We start from the raw sequence: 20025 nt of genomic DNA on the forward strand, positions 1-20025 counted from the left end.
ACAACCACCACAGGGACTTTACCTAGCAAACGCAAACATTGTAACCTAACCGTACTCTCATAGTAATCTAAAATACATTTTTTAAAAAGATCCACGGTCCTAAAGATCCTTGCTACTCAGCAGGGCATCTGCAGAGAAGAATAAACAACGATGGTGGTGCAGAAGTCTGGCGAAGGCCGTTTAGGAACCGGAGATCCTGCAGGGTCACCTTCCGCACAATTGTTCATGTTCCTGCAAAGGAACATGGGTTCTTCCTACTCATCCACTCCCGTTTTTACCCAAACTGAAATGTAAAGACTGCTTGGGAAAGAAAGGGTCACAAAAGATCAGTTTCCGACTCCATGACTACAAGGTGAAGTGATGGGCTGCTGTCGTATTTACTGGCTCGTTAGCTCTTCTTCAAAGTGAAATGGTTAGTGGTAGGCGCACCGGAGATGCACAGGTGTGCACTCACCTCATCTCCCGCTGCACCTTGGAGGCCTCTGCAGATCACCATCCACACCTCAGCAGGGACGAGTTCACCCTAAGGGAAGTATCCCCGCTCTGAAGTGATTAAGGGTGTGGGGCTAGAATCAAAACCCCTGATCTCACCACTCACTAGTCACATGATTTTCTGAGCCTCCATTTCCTCATCTCCAAAAATGGGGCAATATTAATGACTCTAGTACTTACAGAGCTATTACAAAGCAGAAAAGGAGACAATACAACGTGTCCCACTTACATGTGGTGAGTTCTCCATAAACCTAGCGATGGTATAATTATTTACCTTATGTGTTCTTCTGACCAACTAAAGCATTTACTTCTGATCCTGACGTAGTATGGACATAGTATGCTATAACCTGAGATAGTGTTCAATAAGTAACATTTCGGCTTACGTCCTGTTTCTGTCTTTAACATTTGTGTAGAGCAGGAGGCTCACTTCAGGGAAAATGAAAACAAACAAAATCCAACCATCTGTCAGTATTCTTCTTCCTCACCCCATTCCCACTCCTAGGCCAGACGAAAGTGAAAAAAATATTTTTCCAGGACTTTTGCTTATGCTTCCTTAAGAACAATGGCTGCGTCTTATAGACCACTGTGCTCCCACCTCTGAGAGCAAATGCACAGGTTTAGGGATGCTTTGAGAAATGCACACCGCACGCTTTCGTCTGAACGGGATGCTGAGCTCCCGTTCATGCCTTTCCATCTCACACACCACCTAGAGCAGAAAGCTTTGCCTATCGTTACTGCTGATCGTTGAAGATTACCTGCTGTTGATTGAATATGTCATCGGCGAATAAAATACTTGCCTATTCAAATAATTTTTCTATATTAATGTTTCCAAAGTGATTTCATTGCAGTGCCAAACTAGCTAAATTCCAGAAGTAAACATCTTAGCCTGGGAGTCAAGGGACCTGGAGTCCAACCTTGTAAACTAACAATGAGACCTTTAAGAAATTATTTAATTTTAATTTTTTTGTTTTTTGTTTTTGAGACAGTCTCACTATGTTACCCTTGGTGGAGTGCCATGGCGTCACAGCTCACAGCAACCTCAAACTCTTGGGCTTAAGAAATTCTCTTGCCTCAGCCACCCCAGTAGCAAGTACAGGTGCCCGCCACGACGCCTGGCTATTTTTTGGTTGTAGTTGTCATTGTTGTTTGCCAGGCCCAGGCTGGGTTCGAACCTACCAGCTCCGGTGTATGTGGCTGGTGCCCTAGCCTTTGAGCTACAGGTGCTGAACCGAAACTATTTAATTTTTTTAAGGTTTATAATTCCTCATTTGAAAAATAAGGGATTCCGGCTGGGTGCAGTGGCTTACACCTACACTGTTTCCCCAAAAATAAGACATCCTCCGAAAATAAGACCTGCTTACAGGAAAGATAAGACGTCCCCTGAAAATAAGACCTAGCGCATCTTTGGGAGCACACCTTAAAATAAGACACTGTCTTATTTTTGGGGAAACAGGGTATAATCTCAGGACTTTGGGAGTCAGAAACAGGAAGATCAATTGAGGCTAGGAGTCAGAGACTAGCTTGAGCAATAAAGCAAGACCTTGTCTCTGCAAAAAAAAAAAAAAAAATAGCCAGGTGTGGTGGCCTTGGTCTATAATCCCAGCTACCGAGGAGGCCAAACCAGGAGGATTGCTTGAACCCAGGGGTTCAAGTTTACAGTGAGCTATGATCATGCCACTGAACTCCAGCCTGAAGTTCTAAAAAAAAGAAAGGAAAAGAAATAAAAATGAAAATAAGGAGTGTGAACCAGATTGTCTCTAAGGTCCTTCCAACCCCCAACGAATCTCTGATGCTAATTATACCAACCTGTATTTTGATGTTTGTTATCTCTCTCCCCAATTCTTTTGTGGCATTTGCTCTCCTACTAAGATTTAGGTTTTCAGGATCTGTTTGATTCCCCATCCTTTGGCAAGAGTTATTATCTTTCTCATCAAGAGCTAATAATTCTGCAGCTAGACAACCTAATAGTTCATCTGTCAATTCTTCGTTTTTTAAGGAGTCCAGGCTTTCTTGGGAAATTGAATTTGCATAATTAAAAGTTTTTCTGAACATTTCACCTGCAATTGAAGTATTTTCCAAACTATCATGATCCAAAGAATGTACCCAAGGCTGATATGTCTGGGAAGATGAACTTTCTTGTTTCTCTTGGAAAGAGAAATTCGTAAGTGTTTTAGATTTGTCTGAAACACTATCAAACTCTAGATCATTAGCTAAAATTTGATTAGCATTTATTTTACTGAAAGATATTGTATTCTGTTCTTCTCGCAGTACATTCTTAGTGCTTTTCTCACTGGGTACTGCCCAGCTGTTTTCTGAAGGGACAAATGGAGTTTGGTGATGCAGCTCTTCAAGTTCTTGCAGATCTCTGAGGCTCATGGCAAGTATTTGATGGTTAGAAATGTCTCCTTCATCAGCAGACTCTTCCATAGAAACTTCTTCAACAATGGATAAGACTGAAACAGGAAGGAATTCGTTCTGGTCAGTGGACCGTTCAGAAGTGTGAGCCAAGTTCATGGGATGAACTTCATGTTTGGAAGATAGAAAGTCATTTCCTGAAGATTTTATTTGCCGGTGTGGTTCTAAAATATCATCACTCTTTTCAACATCAGATAGGTTGCTACCTGCAACCTTACAGCTCTTTTCTTTAGAAATTAAGACTTTGTGCTCTTGTTTTGTGCCAAGTGAAGACTTTGTGGGCTTAATATGTGGTCTTTTCTGAGAACATCTTGTTCTGCTATTGCTGTTCCTCTCACTGTGTGAAGATCGACATTTATTGGTGATACACCTGCCTGATGGAGCCGAGCATATCTCTTGGTAATACTTGTTTTCATGTCGTTCAGCTTCTCGAACATGACAATAAACAGGGGTCCCAAACATCTCATAGATTCCGGGACCATTAGCAGTTGAATTGATTTCTTTAAACATGTCACTATATTTAAGATCTGGGTAATTTAGTCTTGGCTCTGTTGGTCGAACAGAGAAAGGAACGTGTGACTTTTTTGTTCCTGGATTTTTACAGATGCAAGGAAACGATTGCTTTTTAGGTTTCTGAGTCCGGTAAGCTGATGGCTTCTTTTCTATCTGTGGCATTCTTCTTTGAAACTTGGGTGACTGCTGAAGCCTGGAGTCAACAAACCCCAAAGCAGGGAAAATTTGAGTTTTTATGCTGGTTTTATGCATGGTAGGCTTATTGCAGCCTTCAGCAGAAATCATGCAATTCTGAGATGTCTTATTACTTATCTTGGTCTTCGAATCCGGTTTATTTCTATGTGTATTCATCTTGCGTTTGTCGTGTTCCTGGTGTGCAAGTATGTTGACGCTACGGCTATTGTGTGTGGTTCCCCTTCTTTTTCGGAGGTTTGGTTTGGCTATAGCTGGTTCCTTGGGGGTTTCATTTGTAGGGAAAGTGATATGGATAAGAGGCACCATCGCATTCATTTCTGGTTTGGCTGCTTCCTCCATTGATACTTCTCTGTTTGTCTCCATGACATTCTGACATTTTTGGAGTTTTTCCACTGGGTCATCAATGACTCCAGTGGACAAGCTTTTAAGTAGAGTAAACTCTTCTAAAATATTGTTTGGTTCAATTGCTTGACCCTTATATAACAAAGCACTTTTTGAACCAGTTTTATTATTTCTCACCTTTTCATCCTGGCTTGGAGCTATCTCTGAATATTGGGCTTCTTGGAGCTTGCTTGGAATGGTACATTCAAATTCTGGATCTTGTTCACAGTTTCCGGCTACTGAACTCTCTTTCCTTCTTGATGAAAGATATTGAGAGCTTTCTTCTTCTGCTTTTGTCGTTTTACCACCATGGCAGTCAATATCCTCTTTCCTATCTGTGGGAGTATTGCCATCCTTAAAATTTGTAAAAGACATCAAAGAGTGCCCCTTTTTAAAGTGAAAGATTTCAATTTTGTCACGTCCTTCTATTTCCTTGGATTTCCACTTCTCCTTCCTCTCCATGAGTTGTCTGTGATGGTTAGCCTTCCGAAAGGGGCACATGTTTCTTGACCAAATGGAGCTATCAGAAGACCTGAGAGTCTGATGGATCAGTGCCTTAAATGGTGCTTCCTCCTGCTTGTTCGATGATCTAAACTGATCAGATTGACTGAAGGGCTCTGAGCACTTAAGGATGAAGGATGTGAGACTTGGAATAGTTTTTTCCCTTTCTTTTGGAACCTTGTGGCTCTGGGGGATGGTAAGGCCACCAGATTGTATGGGCAACAGTGCCAATGGTGACAAAGGGAACTAAAAGGAAAAAGAGAAAAAGCTGTGAATGTAGAAACATATATAAATATGTTAACTGGTTTAAAGTAATCTGAAGAGATCCTAATATTCTCTTAAGGAAGCCCTTTAATGTGTAAAGTAATTCTGGAGATCACAATTTTTAAAACTATGCCCTCTTTCCCAGTAGTTTTTTAGAATCCAGGTAAAACAATAATTCAAGAAACCAAAATTAGGCCAGGCGAGGTGGCTTATGCCCAAGACCAGCATGAGCAAAGCAAGACCTCACCTCTAAAAAATAACCGGGCATTGTGGCAGGTACCTGTAGTCCCAGCTACTTGGGAGGCTGAGGCAAGAGGATTGCTTGAGCCCAAGAGTCTGAGATTGCTATGAGCTATGACGCCACAGCACTCTATCAAGGGAGACAAAGTGAGACAAAGCGGGTTCAAACTCAGCCCTGGCCAAAAACTACAAAAAAAAAAAAAAATGGATTAACGGTTATACCTTCTTTTTTGGAGTTTCAAGCTGTTGCCGTGGAGTCATAGCTCATAGCAACCTCCAACTCTTGGGCTCAAGTAATCCTCTTGCCTCAGTTATTCTATTTCAGTAGAGACGGAGATCTCGCTTTTGCTCAGGATGGTCTCAAACTCGCGAGCTCAGCAATCCACTCACATCAGCCTCCCAGAGTGCTAGGATTACAGGTGTGAGCCATCATGCCTGCCCATTATATATTCTTAAATGAAGGCCCTATGATGTAAATGTTAAAAATTTAAGACAAGATAGTGCCTGTAGCTCAGGCAGCTAAGGTGTCAGTCACATACACCAGAGCTGGCAGGTTCGAATCCAGCCCAGGTCTGCCAAACAACAATGGCGGCAGCCACCAAAAAATAGCCGGGTGTTGTGGCGGGCACCTGTAGTCCCAGCTACTTGGGAGGCAGAGGCAGGAGAATCGCTTAAGCCCAGGAGTTGGAGGTTGCTATGAGCTGTGATGCCACAGCACTCTACCCAGGGTGACAGCTTGAGGCTCTGTCTCAAGAAAGAAAAAAATTTAAGACAAAAAATAGTTTATTTCTCTTCTCTTTTTTCTTTTTACTTTCCATAGAATTGATTTAAGATTTTTGAAATCCTACTAAAAGGTTCAAAAATGCTGTTACATGTACTTTAACAATGATAATTCAATTATTGACTAACTCAGAATTTGTATCTGGAACCCAATTACTCATCATTACTTTGCTGAACTGGTAAGGTGGCTTATAAATGTGCCACACCTTACACTTGAAAGTTAGCAGCCTGAGGTGGCTTTGTAGTTTCCTCTGTCCCCAGCTGTTTTTCACTAAACTAGTTTTCATTTTCAACCTGTAGAGGTCAGTGTAACACAGTGTATAATATTCAGCTTCGTGGTCATTAAGCTATAAACTCCTAAACTTCATGTTTCTTTCTATTGTGGCCTTTTCCCATGGATACAGATTCAATATGTAATTTTTATATCAGAATATTTATAGGCATGAATAATGGGTGGTAACTGAGAGTTATATGTTTAATTTTCGCTCCTACTAAAACCACCCTTGCAAATTGATGAAAGGGTACAAGGCAAGAACTGGAGTAAAGGCCCCCAAACTCTACCAAGGAGCAGGCTTAGCTAAAATAATTATAATAATCAGCCACTGCCCCTTCATTTGCTTAATAATAATCACTGTCCCTTCATTTGCTTCTTTATCCTGGAGTCATGGATAGTTGTCAGTTATAAAGATTCACCTGTGCAGAACCTAGGGGTCGGTTTTGAGATACCTTCAAGGTCCTGCATTCCTGTGACTGACCAATCCAGACCAAAGCACTGACTCAACCAGTCTTGAACCCTCCACCCAAGGAACTGCCTTCCAGTGGATTGGCCAACCATACCAGGCCCATGCCCACCCAGCTGCTTTTAAAAATCATGTCTCCTGAATCGCTTGAGCCCAAGAATTTGAGGTTGCTGTGAACTATGATGACTCTACCAAGGGCCACATAGTGAGACTCTGTGGAAACAAAAACAAACAAACAAAAACAAAAAGCAAAAAAACCCGTGTCTCCCCAATTCTCGGGGAGGCGGATTTGAGAAACTCCTCCTGTCTCCCTGCTTAGCGCTATATGGGGTAAACTCTGCTGTAAACCCTTCTGTGTCTGAGTAGTTATTGGCGTCCTCTTGGGCAGTGGGCAGATGAAGCTGGCTGGGCAGCAACATGGCCACCTACGTGTAAGAAAGGAAGGAAAAGGAAGCTGACACTGGAAATGCAGGCATTAAATGTAGAGGAGATACACTGCGGTTCCCCAGTTTTATCGTCTAGAATTCAGGGGTCCTCAAACTGGGGCCCGCGGGCCACATGAGACGGTGTGATTGTATTTGTTCCTGTTTTGTTTTTTTACTTCAAAATAAGATATGTGCAGTGTGCATAGGAATTTGTTCATAGTTTTTTTTAAAACTATAGTCCGGCCCTCCAATGGTCTGAGGGACAGTGAACTGGCCCCCTGTTTAAAATGTTTGAGGACGCCTGGTAGATGATTTTCCCCATTTCTCAAAAATAAGAAATAAAGATAGATTTTCCCAGTACTTAGCCGTCTCCCTAGTAACAGCCATTACATTTTTTGGGGGGGCCAATAAACTCCTTTTTGCAACACTAAGCAGAATATGTATTTTTCAAAGGCTCATGGGATAAAGAAACTGAGAAAAATAAAGAATTATGAGTATATTTATAGAAGCTTTGCTTAAAAATTAGACACCTAGGAAAATTTTTCCACCACTGGAAAATTTCTAGATACAGTGAAAGAAAACAAATTAAAATCTGTCTAAGGGAGCACCTCAGCAGAGCCATGCACAGGGCCAGGAATGATTTGCTACTCTATAAACTATACGTGAGTCATTATTTTTCCAAGATACACAGTTGACCATTGAACAACACATATCTGAACTGTGCAAGTCCACTTATATGCGGATTTTTCTTCTACTTTTGCCAGCTCTGAGACAAGACCAGCTTCTCTTCCTCTCCTTTCTCAGCCTCCTAACATGAAGATGATAAGGATGAAGACTTTTATGATGATCCATTGCCACTTAATTAATAGTAAATATGTTTCTCCTCCTTAAGATGTGCTTATTAATAGCAGTCTCTTTCCTCTAGCTTACTTTATTATCAGAGTACAGTATACAAAGTATACGACACACAAAATATGTGTTAGTCAATTGTTTATGATACATGTAAAGCTCTGATGAACAGTGGGTTAAATTTGGGGGGAAATCAAAAGTTACAGATGGATTTCCAACTGCGTAGGGTTAGGAAGTCAGTGCTCCTAACCCCTGCATTATTCTTGGGTCAACCCTAATTGCTGAGGATTTGGTTCTGAATTGTATGCGTTTGTCTCCAACAACAAAAGCTCTTTGGTTTTAATTATCAAATAAAAAATGCTAATACTAATCTTACCTCATTTCTTTGGCTGCTGTACTTCATGTCCGAAGTAGAAAACTCTACAACAAGAAAAAGATAGTTGGTAATTGTTAGTAGTAGAAAGAAAACAGTCTTAAGCCAGAGTTTGGGGATGTAGTAATTGAGATGCTATAGTTTAAGGAAAAGTTGTAGAAATTAAGTTTTTCCCTGCGTAATTCACATGGTAATACATACGGAATGATTGCACAAAAACTTCAGGCTACGGCCACTAGTAGGGGTTGTTGTTTTATATTTATCTCTAAATTCTGACAGGAAACGTGAGATTTCTGGATCAGAGAGCAGATCATTTATTAATCACAGAACATCATAATGCCAATCCCCCACATCCCAGTTCCTCACAGAGCACCATAAGAACCAGATGTTTACCTGCAAATGTGGTACAGCTGTGTCACCGGAGAGAGCCCTGAACTTGAGAGACTCAGGTGGGGGTGGGATGCAGAGTGTTTGGCACTGTGGCCCATCTTTCCCTCCAGAGAAAGACAGACCTTGATATAGTTGGAATGTTTGGCCCCTCCAAATCTTATGTTGAAATTTGATCCCCTGTGTTGGAAGTGGGGCCTGGTGGGAGGTGTTTAGGTCACAGGGGGATCCCTGATGAATGGCTTGTTGCCCATCCTGAGATAATGGGTGAGTCTCACTTTATTAGTTCACGTGACAGCTGGTTATGTACACCATGGAATATTATGCAGCCTTAAAGAAAGATGGAGACTTTACCTCTTTCATGTTTACATGGATGGAGCTGGAACATATTCTTCTTAGTAAAGTATCTCAAGAATGGAAGAAAAAGTATCCAGTGTACTCAGCCCTACTATGAAACCAAGTTATAGCTTTCATATGAAGGGGAAGGGGAGAGGGCGGGGAGAAGGGAAGATGGGTGGAGGGAGGGTAATTGGTGGGACCACAGCTACAGTGCATCTTTAAGGGTACATGTGAAAATTACTAAATGTAGAATATAAATGTTTTAACACAATAACTAAGAAAATGCCAGGAAGGCTATGTTAACCAGTTTGATGAAAATATTTCAAATCGTATATAAAACCAGCACATTGTATCCCATGATTGCATTGATGTACACAGCTATGATTTAATAATATAAAAAAAAAAGAAAAAAAACATTTGCTCCCCAGTGTTGAATGTGGGTTCTGGTGAGAGGTGTTTGGGTGGATCCTGCATGAATGTTTGGTGCCCTCTCACTTTATTAGTTTGCAAAGAGCTGCTTGTTTAAAAGAGATTGGGACCTTCTCCTCCCTGCTCCGCTCCTTCCCCTGCCATGTGACACGCCTGCTCCCCCTTCACCTTCCACCTGGTGTGGAAGCTCCCTGAAGTCCTCCCCAGAATCAGATGCTGGTGCCATGCTTCTTGTACAGCCTGAATAACCATGAGCCAATAACCTCTTTCTTTATGAATTACCCAGCCTTGGGTCGTTCCTTCATGGCAGCACAAATGGACTAACACAGATCTGTAATGCAAAATGTATGCAAATGTCTGCAGGAGAGAGGAGGAATGTGTCTAGGTTTTATCACCTACAATGCGAGCCAACAACTGCTGTAGAAGTTAGAAGTAAAACTCTAAACCTCTCTGGAGCAAGACACTATCCCTAACTTCCGAGGCATGTTTCCCACTCAGTCATCTTTTTCTTTTCTTTTCTTTCTTTCTTTTTTTTGAGACAAGAGTCTCACTATGTCACTCTGTGTAGAGTGCTATAGCATCACAGCTCACAGCAACCTCTAACTCATGGGCTTCAGCGATTCTCTTGCCTCAGCCTCCTAAGTAGCTGGGACTACAGGCACCCACCACAACACCAGGCTATTTTTGTTGTTATTGTAGTTGTCATTGTTGTTCAGCAGGCCCGGGCCAGGTGTATGAGGCTGGTGCTGTAACCACTGTGCTACGGGCACCGAGCCCACCACCACAGTTTAAACCTGAAGCCACACGCTTCAGTGTCTCCAGGTTCAAACAGATGACATGAATAAATTAGGCAGGGGTGGTAGACTGAGATCCTGGCCCTGAATAAAGGGGTATCACCACCTGTTCTCACTGAAGTCCAGTCCAGACGGAGGGTCCAGCACCCCCAAACCCAGGAGAAGCCAGAGAACTACTGATTTTATGTGAAAACTCCCTTCCACTCACTTGTTTTTTTTTTTTGTTTGTTTTTTTAGTGCCATGAGGGCCAAACCAAGTATGTCTGTACGTCCATTTCCGCCACAGGCTCTCGTTTTGAAACTTCACTTACAGAGAAACAGACTTTTCTTAGGATGTAACGCAGGTAGAGAAGCCAATCTCAGTGAAAAATAGTTACCTAAGAAGAGGACACCTGCAGGACAGGCCACAGCTGGCCCCCAATCCCTGCCCCTCGATTCTTTATCCATTTATTCAACAAATACTTGTTGAGTGCCTTCTGTCCCCGAAGATGGCAGCAGAGAGTTGTGACCAAGGAAGACAAAATCTTTGCTCTCAGAGATAACATTCTAGAGGTTGAGATTTTTCTGTTGAACAAATGTTAGAAGTTGATCTAGAAATATAACGGAATATAATTTATAGCACAGGATAACCTCCTCAGTGGGGTAAAAAACCACTCTTAGGTATTATTACATAAGTATACTCATTTAGGTAGATATTACCCAGTGCTAGTCAGGAATGATGTGGAGCAGAAGGTGCTCTGAAAGATTTCTGGTGGGAGTGTGTAAGTTAGATCTTTCTGGTAGGTAATTTGGCAATACATGCTGAAAGCTTTTTAAAATGTGCAGGGAGGCTTGGTGCTCGTAGCTCAGTGGTTAGGGCACCAGCTACCTACACTGGGGCCTGCTAAACAACAATGACAACTGCAACAAAAAAATAGCCGGGCATTGTGGCAGGTGACTGTAGTCCCAGCTACTTCGGAGGCAGAGGCAAGAGAATCACTTAAGCCCAAGAGTTTGAGGTTGCTGTGAGCTGAGCTGTGACACCACAGTACTCTACCAAGGGTGACAAAGTGAGACTCTGTCTCAAAAAAAAAAAAAATGTGCAGAGAGTAGCTGGGTGCTGTGGCTCATACCTATAGTTCTAGTGCCCTGGGAGGCCGAGGTGAGTGGATTGCTTAAGCTTAGGAGTTTGAGACTAGTCTGAACAATAGGGTGACTCCCCATCTCTACTAAAAAGAAGAAAAGCTACCCAGGTGTCATGTCAGGCACCTATAGTCCCAGCTACTCAGGAGGCTAAGGCAAGAGGATTTCTAGATCCCAAGAGTTCGAGGTTGCTGTGAGCTATAATGCCATGGCACTCTACCCAGGGCAACAGAGTGAGACTCTTGTCAAAAAACAAAAAGTGTGTAGAGAGTTCCAGTTAAATATGGCAGATTGGACGTACAAGCTTTTCTCCATCCTCTCCACAAACCTCACTAAAATTACAGTAAAGGAATCTGAAAACATGTAAATGCACACAAAAAAAAAAACGAAAAAGAAAAAACCCAGAAGATAAAACAGCAAACGAGTGATGTCAACAATATTTTGGACAGTGAAAACTGTATGGATGAATACAAACTGATTTAGTTGTCTGCTTTCTCAGTTCTGCTCATTGCTTGCAAGTGGAGAACTCAATAAGAAATGAGAAGCTGGCTGGGCACAGTGGCTCACGCCTATAATCCTAGCACTTTGGGAGGCTGAAGCAGGTCGATCGCCTGAGCTCACAAGTTCGAGACCAGCCTGAGCCAAAGTGAGACCCTGTCTCTAAAAATATCTGGGCGTTGTGATGGGAACCTGTAGTCTCAGCTACTTAGGAGGCTGAGGCAAGAGAATTGCTTAAGCCCAAGAGTTTGAGGTTGCTGTCAGCTGTGATGCCACGGTACTCTACTGAGAGTGACAAAGTGAGACTCTGTCTCGAAAAGAAAAGAAATGAGAACCCCATCAAGGAGCAGGAATTGAAGGTGGCTCTGAAGATGAGGATGGAGGTGAGACTGGAACAAGAGGGCTGCTCCTGAGTTTATGTGATGAGTAAGATTCTCTGTCCTGCCCCACTGGTCAGTTGTTGCTCTTCCCCTTTCCCAGTAGATGCTATACGTTTACTCTCTAGAGACCCTGGAGCAAAGATGCTACGGAGCCAGGAACAGCTGGAATTAGAAATGGGGTGCTGGAGTGAAAATATGAGGGTTAAATAAAAAGTCTACACACCGAAATACGAATCCCACTCAGTGCCAAGAACACTGGCCTCCAGCCTCATGATTTACAGGCAGGAGCTGGGATTACCCCTCTCCAGGGAAAACTAGTTGAGAGAAAAGGCCTATCTGTGCACACTGATGCCTGGAAATCCCTCAACTAATTGTCTGGGTCTCTGCTACTCAACTCCTTTGAGGCCCATCCAACAAGCTCACTCAAAGACACAGAATTTTTTAGTGCCACCCTGAAAAATACAAGTAGATAGCCAAGGATCCAGAGAACAAAACAAACTGAAAGAAACAGAAGCACTGGGAGGAGTGAGAAACAATGAAAATCTATCATTAACATACTTCAGGCACCCTTTCTTAGGAAGTCACTGGAAAATGTGCCCCACTAAATGAGGGAGTAAGCCAAGGAAGAGTAAGCCAGGTATGGTGCACACAGGGGTTCCACACAGAAGAGAGGCAAGGGGATCCCCAGGTTAGGGCAAGGGAATCCCAGACGGGCAGTTGGTCAGTAGGTCCAAAGAGCAGCCAGTGCAGAGAGAAACAGGAGGGCAGGAGATTCCAGGAGCCATGTCTCCAAGAACAAAAGGAACCAACAGATTACTGCTGTGTAATTACCTGCATTGAGATGCGTTTCACAAGTCCATTATGCAGGATGGGGATGAATTAGTGACAGATATACAGAAAGTAAGTAAATGGTGAAAGGAAGCAGTTACTAAAGCTGGGATAAATACATCTAAAAAGAAAGAAAAGGTAGCAGCACACTGTGGGGCTCAGCTGCAAATGTTATTTTACCTAGTCACAATAATGTTGACATTGGATATTGACTTTTAAAGAAAAAAAATAAATATTGGAAAGATCTATCATTGCTTGTGTGCGAGGAGAATAAGGTAAAAGTGTTAAATCTTAATAGATAAAGTCTAAAGTAAACAATCAAGAAATACCATTATTAACATGATATTTATAAATATGAAAGCACACTCTAAAAGAAATGGTTTGAAGTACTAATTGTATAATACTTCTTATTTCTTATTTTTTCTATTTTTGCTCATCTGTCTTTTCTGAATTCTTCTTAATATATATTGTCTAAATTTTTTAATTGCACTTCAATTTTTTTGGTGGGGACAGTCTCACTATGTCACTCTCGGTAGGGTGCTGTGGCGTCGCAGCTCACAGCAACTTCAAACACTTGGGCTTAAGTGATTCTCTTGTCTCAGCCTTCTAAGGCTGGGACTACAGGCACCCACAACAACGGCCCATATATTTTTTGTTGCAGCTATCATTGTTGTTCAGCTAGCCTTGGCTGGGTTCAAACCTGCCAGCCTTGGTGTATGTGGCTGGTGCCGTAACCACTGTGCTACGGGCACTGAGCCTGCACTTCAATTTTTTGAAGGTGCAAACAAATATTTATTTGGGGAACCCAAATTGACATTCTCTTTTTTTGTTTGTTTCTTTTTTTTTTTTTATTAAATCATAGCTGTGTACATTAGTATGATCATGGGGCACCATACACTTGGTGCCGTTTGACGCATTTTCATCACACTAGTTAACATAGACCGTTTGACGCATTTTCATCACACTAGTTAACATAGCTTTTGTGGCATTTTCTTAGTTATTTTGCTAAGACCTTTACATTCCACATTTACTAGTATTCACATATACCCTTGTAAGATGCACCGCAGGTGAAATGCCATTAATCCCCCTCCCTCCACCTACCTCTCCCTTTCCTCCCCTCCCTTGCCCCCTTCTCCCTATTCTTAGGTTGTAGCTGGGTTATAGCTTTCATGTGGAGGTCCTACATTAGTTTCATAATTAGGGTGAGTACATTGGGTACTTTTTCTTCCATTCTTGAGATACTTTACTAAGAAGATTATGTTCCAGCTCCATCCATGTAAACATGAAAAAGGTAAAGTCTCCATCTTTCTTTAAGGCTGCATAGTATTCCATGGTGTACATATACCGCAATTTATTAATCCATTTGTGGATCGATGGGCACTTGGGCTTTTTCTATGACTTAGCAATTATGAATAGGGCTGCAATAAATATTCTGATACAAATATCTTTGTTATGATGTGATTTTTGGTCTTCTGGGTATATGCCCAGTAGAGGGATTACAGGATTGAATGGCAGATCTATTTTTAGATCTCTAAGTGTTCTCCATATCTCTTTCCAAAAGAAATGTATTAATTTGCATTCCCACCAGCAGTGCAAAAGTGTTCCCTTTTCTCCACATCCACGCCAACATCTCTGGTCTTGGGATTTTGTGATGTAGGCTAGTCTCACTGGAGTTAGATGATATCTCAAAGTAGTTTTGATTTGCATTTCTCTGATGATTAAAGATGATGAGCATTTTTTCATATGTCTGAAGGCCGTGCGCCTGTCTTCTTCAGAGAGGTTTCTCTTCAAGTCCCTTGCCCAGCCTGCGATGGGATCCCTTGTTCTTTTCTTGCTAATGCGTTTGAGTTCTCTGTGGATTCTGGTTATTAAACCTTTGTTGGAGACGTAACCTGCAAATATCTTTTCCCATTCTGAGGGCTGTTTGCTTGCTTTACTTACTGTGTTCTTGGCTGTGCAGAAGCTTTTTAGTTTGATCAAGTCCCAATAGTGTATTTTTGAAGCAGCTTCAATTGCCCGGGGGGTCCTTCTCATAAAAAACTCGCCCAACCCAATTTCTTCAAGGGTTTTCCCTGCACTCTCTTCTAGTATTTTATAGTTTCATGTCTTAGGTTTAAATCTTTAATCCAGTGAGAGTCTATCTTGGTTAATGGTGAGAGGTGTGGGTCCAGTTTCAGACTTCTACAGGTTGCCAGCCAGTTCACCCAGCACCATTTGTTAAATAGGGAATCTTTTCCCCACTGAATGTTTTTAATTGGCTTGTCAAAGATTAAATAACGGTAATTAGCTGGATTCATCTCCTGGTTCTCTATTCTGTTCCAGACATCTACTTCTCTGTTTTTGTGCCAGTACCATGCTGTTTTTTTTTTTTTTTTGTAGAGACAGTCTCACTGTACTGCCCTCAGGTAGAGTGCCGTGGCGTCACACGGCAGTACCATGCTGTTTTGATCACTATCGATTTGTAGTATAGTCTGAGGTCTGGCAGCGTGATTCCTCCTGCTTTGTTTTTATTTTTGAGTAATGTCTTGAGTATTCGAGGTTTTTTCTGATTCCATATAAAACAAAGTATTGTTTTTTCAAGATCTTTAAAGTATGACAGCGGCGTTTTAATGGGGATTGCATTGAAATTATATATTGCTTTGGGTAGTATGGATATTTTAACAATGTTGATTCTTCCCAACCATGACCATGGTATATTTTTCCATTTGTTAACATTCTCAGCTATCTCTTTTCTTACAGTTTCATAGTTCTCTTTATATAGATCTTTCACGTCCTTTGTTAGATAAACTCCCAAGTATTTCATCTTCTTTGGGACTACTGTGAATGGGATAGAGTCCTTAATTGTTTTTTCAACTTGACTATTGTTGGTATATATAAAGGCTACTGATTTATGAATGTTGATTTTGTAACCTGAGACACTGCTGTATTCCTTGATCACTTCTAAGAGTTTTGTGGTAGAGTCCCTAGTATTTTCCAGATATATAATCATATCATCTGTGAAGAGCAAAAGTTTGATCTCTTCTGACCCTATGTGGATACCCTTGATCACCTTTTCTTCCCTAATTGCGGTGGCTAAAACTTCCATTACAATGTTAAAGAGCAATGGAGACAATGGGCAGCCTTGTCTGGTTCCAGATCTGAGTGGAAATGATTCCAATTTAACTCCATTCAATATGATATTGGCTGTGGGTTTGCTGTAGATGGCCTCTATCAGTTTAAGAAATGTCCCTTCTATTCCAATTTTCTTAAGTGTTCTGATCATGAAGGGATGTTGGATGTTATCAAAAGCTTTTTCTGCATCAATTGAGAGAATCATATGGTCTTTGTTTTTTAAGTTGTTTATGTGCTGAATTACATTTATAGATTTACGTATATTGAACCAGCCTTGAGACCCTGGGATAAAACCGACTTGGTCATGATGTATGATTTGTTTGATATGTTGCTGGATTCTGTTTGCTAGAATCTTGTTGAATATTTTTGCATCTATATTCATTAGTGATATTGGTCTATAATTTTCTTTTCTTGTTGGGTCTTTTCCTGGTTTGGGGATCAGGGTGATGTTTGCTTCATAGAACGTGTTGGGTAGTCTTCCTTCTTTTTCTACCTTTTGGAACAGGTTGAGTAATATAGGTACTAATTCCTCTTTAAAGGTTTGGTAGAATTCTGACGTAAGACCATCTGGTCCTGGGCTTTTCTTTTTGGGGAGAATTTGTATGGTTGATGTTATTTCCAAACTTGATATGGGACTATTCAACATTTCCACTTGATTTTGGTTAAGTCTTGGAAGGTGCAAGTAACAGTCAATTTCCAAGTAACGGTCAATTTCCTTCAGATTTTCGTATTTCTGAGAGTAAAGTTTCTTGTCATATTCATTAAAGATTTTTTGGATTTCTGAGGAGTCTGTTGTTATTTCGTCTTTGTTATTTCTGATTGATGAGATTAGAGATTTTACTCTTTTTTTCCTGATTAGGTTGGCCAAAGGTTTATCTATTTTGTTGACCTTTTCAAAAAACCAGCTTTTTGATTTATTGATCTGTTGTATTATTCTTTTGTTTTCAATTTCATTTAGTTCTGCTCTGATTTTGGTTATTTCTTTTCTTCTACTGGATTTGGGGTTGGAGTGTTCTTTCATTTCCAGTCTCTTGAGATGTCCCATTAAGTTGCTTACTTCCTCTCTTTCTGTTCTCTTGAGGAAGGCTTGCAGTGCTATAAATTTCCCTCTTAGAACTGCCTTTGCGGTGTCCCAGAGGTTCTGGTAGTTCGTGTCTTCATTGTCATTTTGTTCCAAAAATTTGGCAATTTCCTTCTTGGTCTCATCTCTGACCTGGCTATCATTCAGCATAAGGTTATTTAACTTCCATGTTTTTGTATGAGTATGCAGATTCCTGTTGTTACTCATCTCAAGTTTTATTCCATGATGGTCTGAAAAGATGCATGGAATAATTTCTATTCCTTTAAATTTACTGAGGTTAGACTTGTGACCTAAGATGTGATCAATTTTGGAGTAAGTTCTGTGGGCTGATGAGAAGTATGTGTATTCAGTTTTGTTGGGATGAAATGTTCTGTAGATGTCTGCTAAATCTAAATGCTGGATGGTTAGATTTAAATCTAGAATTTCTTTACTCAGCTTTTTGTTGGAAGATTGATCCATCACTGCCAAAGGAGTGTTAAAATCTCCAACTATTATAGAGTTGGAGGAAATCAAGTTGCTCATGTCTGTTAGAGTTTCTCTTATAAATTGAGGTGCATTCTGGTTGGGTGCATAGATATTAATAATTGAAATCTCATCATATTGAGTCTTACCCTTAACAAATATGAAGTGACCATTTTTGTCCTTCCTTACTTTTGTTGGTTTAAAGCCTATTGTAGCCGCAAATAAAATTGCAACACCTGCTTTTTTCTGGTTACCATTTGCCTGAAATATGGATGACCATCCTTTCACCCTGAGTCTGTATTTGTCTTTTAAGTTAAGATGTGACTCTTGTATGCAACAAATGTCTGGCCTGAGTTTTTGTATCCAGTCAGCTAACCTATGTCTCTTTAGAGGGCAGTTTAAGCCATTCACATTAATAGAGAGTATTGATAAGTTTGGTGAAATTTTGGGTATTGAGTTTTTCGAAAGTCTAGTGGGCATTTTTAATCCTTTTGCCATTGTGGAAGTTGGAGTTTGATCAGAAGTTTCTGAGTGAGTTTACTTTTGTAGTAGAGGATTGGGTTGGTTATTATGGAGGATAGGTCTGAGAATATCCTGAAGAGCTGGTTTGGTTATGGCAAATTTCTTTAGCATATGAATGTCATTAAAGTATTTAATTTCTCCATCGTAAATGAAACTCAGTTTAGCTGGGTACAAGATCCGGGGTTGAAAGTTATTTTGCTTGAGGAGATTAAACGTTGATGACCACCCTCTTCTGGCTTGAAAAGTTTCAGCAGAGAGATCTGCAGTCATTCTAATGTTCTTCCCTTTGAAGGTAATAGTTTTCTTTCGCCTGGCCGCTTTGAGAATTTTCTCCTTCATATTAACTTTAGTGAAGTTAATTATGATATGCCTGGGGGATGTCTTATTGGGGTTGAGTCATGCTGTGGTTCTGAAGCTATCTGCTATCTGAATTTCAGGTTCTCTAGGCATGTCTGGAAAATTCTCTTTCATAATTTCATGCAGAAGGGCCTCTGCGCCCAGTGAGGCCACTTCATCTGTTTCAGGAATTCCTGAGTCGGATATTTGCCTTCTTCGAGTTATCCCAGAGCTCTCTGAGAGAGTGATCCATTTTTGCTCTCCATCTCTCTTCCTCTTTGAGAGTTTGGGAGCATTCAAAGGCTTTATCTTCAATGTCAGAAGTCCTTTCTTCTGTTTGGTCCATTCTGTTGCTAAGGGATTCTACTGTATTTTTCATATCTTTGAGGGCTGCAAATTCTTGCTTCAGTGTGTCTAAGTCTTTGGTGGTTTTTTCTTTAAATTCATTAAATTCTTGAGACAGCTTTTGAATTTCTCCACGAATTCCTAGTTCCATTTTGTTAATCTTGTTTGCCATCCAAACTCTGAATTCGATTTCTGACATCTCAGCCAGTTGTTTGTGAATGGGATCTTCAATTACATCTTCTGTATCTTTCCTTGGGGGGGGGGGGTTGATCTATTCTGGTTATTCATGTTACCAGAGTTTTTCCGCTGATTCCGCCCCATGATTGTTTTACTCCCTTTGATTTCTCCCCTGGTATTTTGTCAAGGACCCGTACAGTGCTGTGGCCTGAGAAACTGGGACCCTGTTTGGTGTAGAGGGGCTAAGTGGTTCTGTCTTGTTTTCAGCTGGTTTCTATTTGACCCTAGTGAAACAGTTACTCTGGGTTGAAATCTCAGCTGTGGAGAAATACCAGCAATTAAGTCACCCCACCCACCATAGACAACAAATAGAAAAGGAAAAGCAAACCTTCCTACAACCACACACCCAGGGCACCACCTGGATAGTCCCCAGGTGAGTGGCTCAGTTCCAAAGGTCCAAATCAATTGTCTCAGTCAGCACCTGCCTCGGGTGGGAGAGTTCAAGAGGTCCCTGGGAACTGGATCACAGGGGTCTGGTGACTGCTCTAATATGGCTTGCTCCAGTGCTGCATGGAGTCAGGAAGAGCCACCCAGTAAATAGATCAATCTGGGAAGATTGATGCCTCCTTCCCCACCTTGCAGCTCTGTCACACCCAGTCGCTGCTATCCCCACAGGGCTGTGACCCAGTCAGTTGTCTGCAGTAAGCAGATACTCCAGGGGTTTGCACCTGCCTAAGTCACAGGGTAGTCTGTGTCTGCTCGTCTAGGCCGCTACTCTCTGTCTTTATCCAGCAGGGGGTGGTGTGGCCTGTCAACCTCGGGCACTTGATGGAGGCCGGAGGTGTTCACTCACATAAACTAAGCCCCACCCTTAGTTTATGTTACTGGGTGAACGGAACAACCCTGTGGGAGTTTGTTTCTGACCCTGCTAGATTCTTCTGCAGAGGAGAGGCTGATTGGAGTTCCCAGAACCTGTGCCTCAGGCCCTGTCTTTAGTCCTGCGGGTTTGTATTCGCAGCACGATCAGTTGTCGGCTGTAGCCTCTT

General features: G+C 41.4%; 1 protein-coding gene across 1 annotated transcript in view; it reads right to left on the minus strand.

Moving 5' to 3' along the window:
* The window catches only part of MAP3K19 (mitogen-activated protein kinase kinase kinase 19), a 66084-nt gene that overhangs the window by 19018 nt on the left and 27041 nt on the right, over positions 1-20025 (minus strand). Inside the window, exons 7-8 of the mRNA XM_053596675.1 lie at positions 8172-8215; positions 2299-4743 (exon numbers count right to left, since the gene is read on the minus strand). Of these exons, the coding sequence (XP_053452650.1) occupies positions 2299-4743; positions 8172-8215 (2489 nt within the window). The remainder of the gene's footprint in view (positions 1-2298; positions 4744-8171; positions 8216-20025) is intronic.

The sequence above is a fragment of the Nycticebus coucang genome, chromosome 7, assembly GCF_027406575.1.
Source record: "Nycticebus coucang isolate mNycCou1 chromosome 7, mNycCou1.pri, whole genome shotgun sequence".
Lineage (NCBI taxonomy): Eukaryota > Metazoa > Chordata > Mammalia > Primates > Lorisidae > Nycticebus > Nycticebus coucang.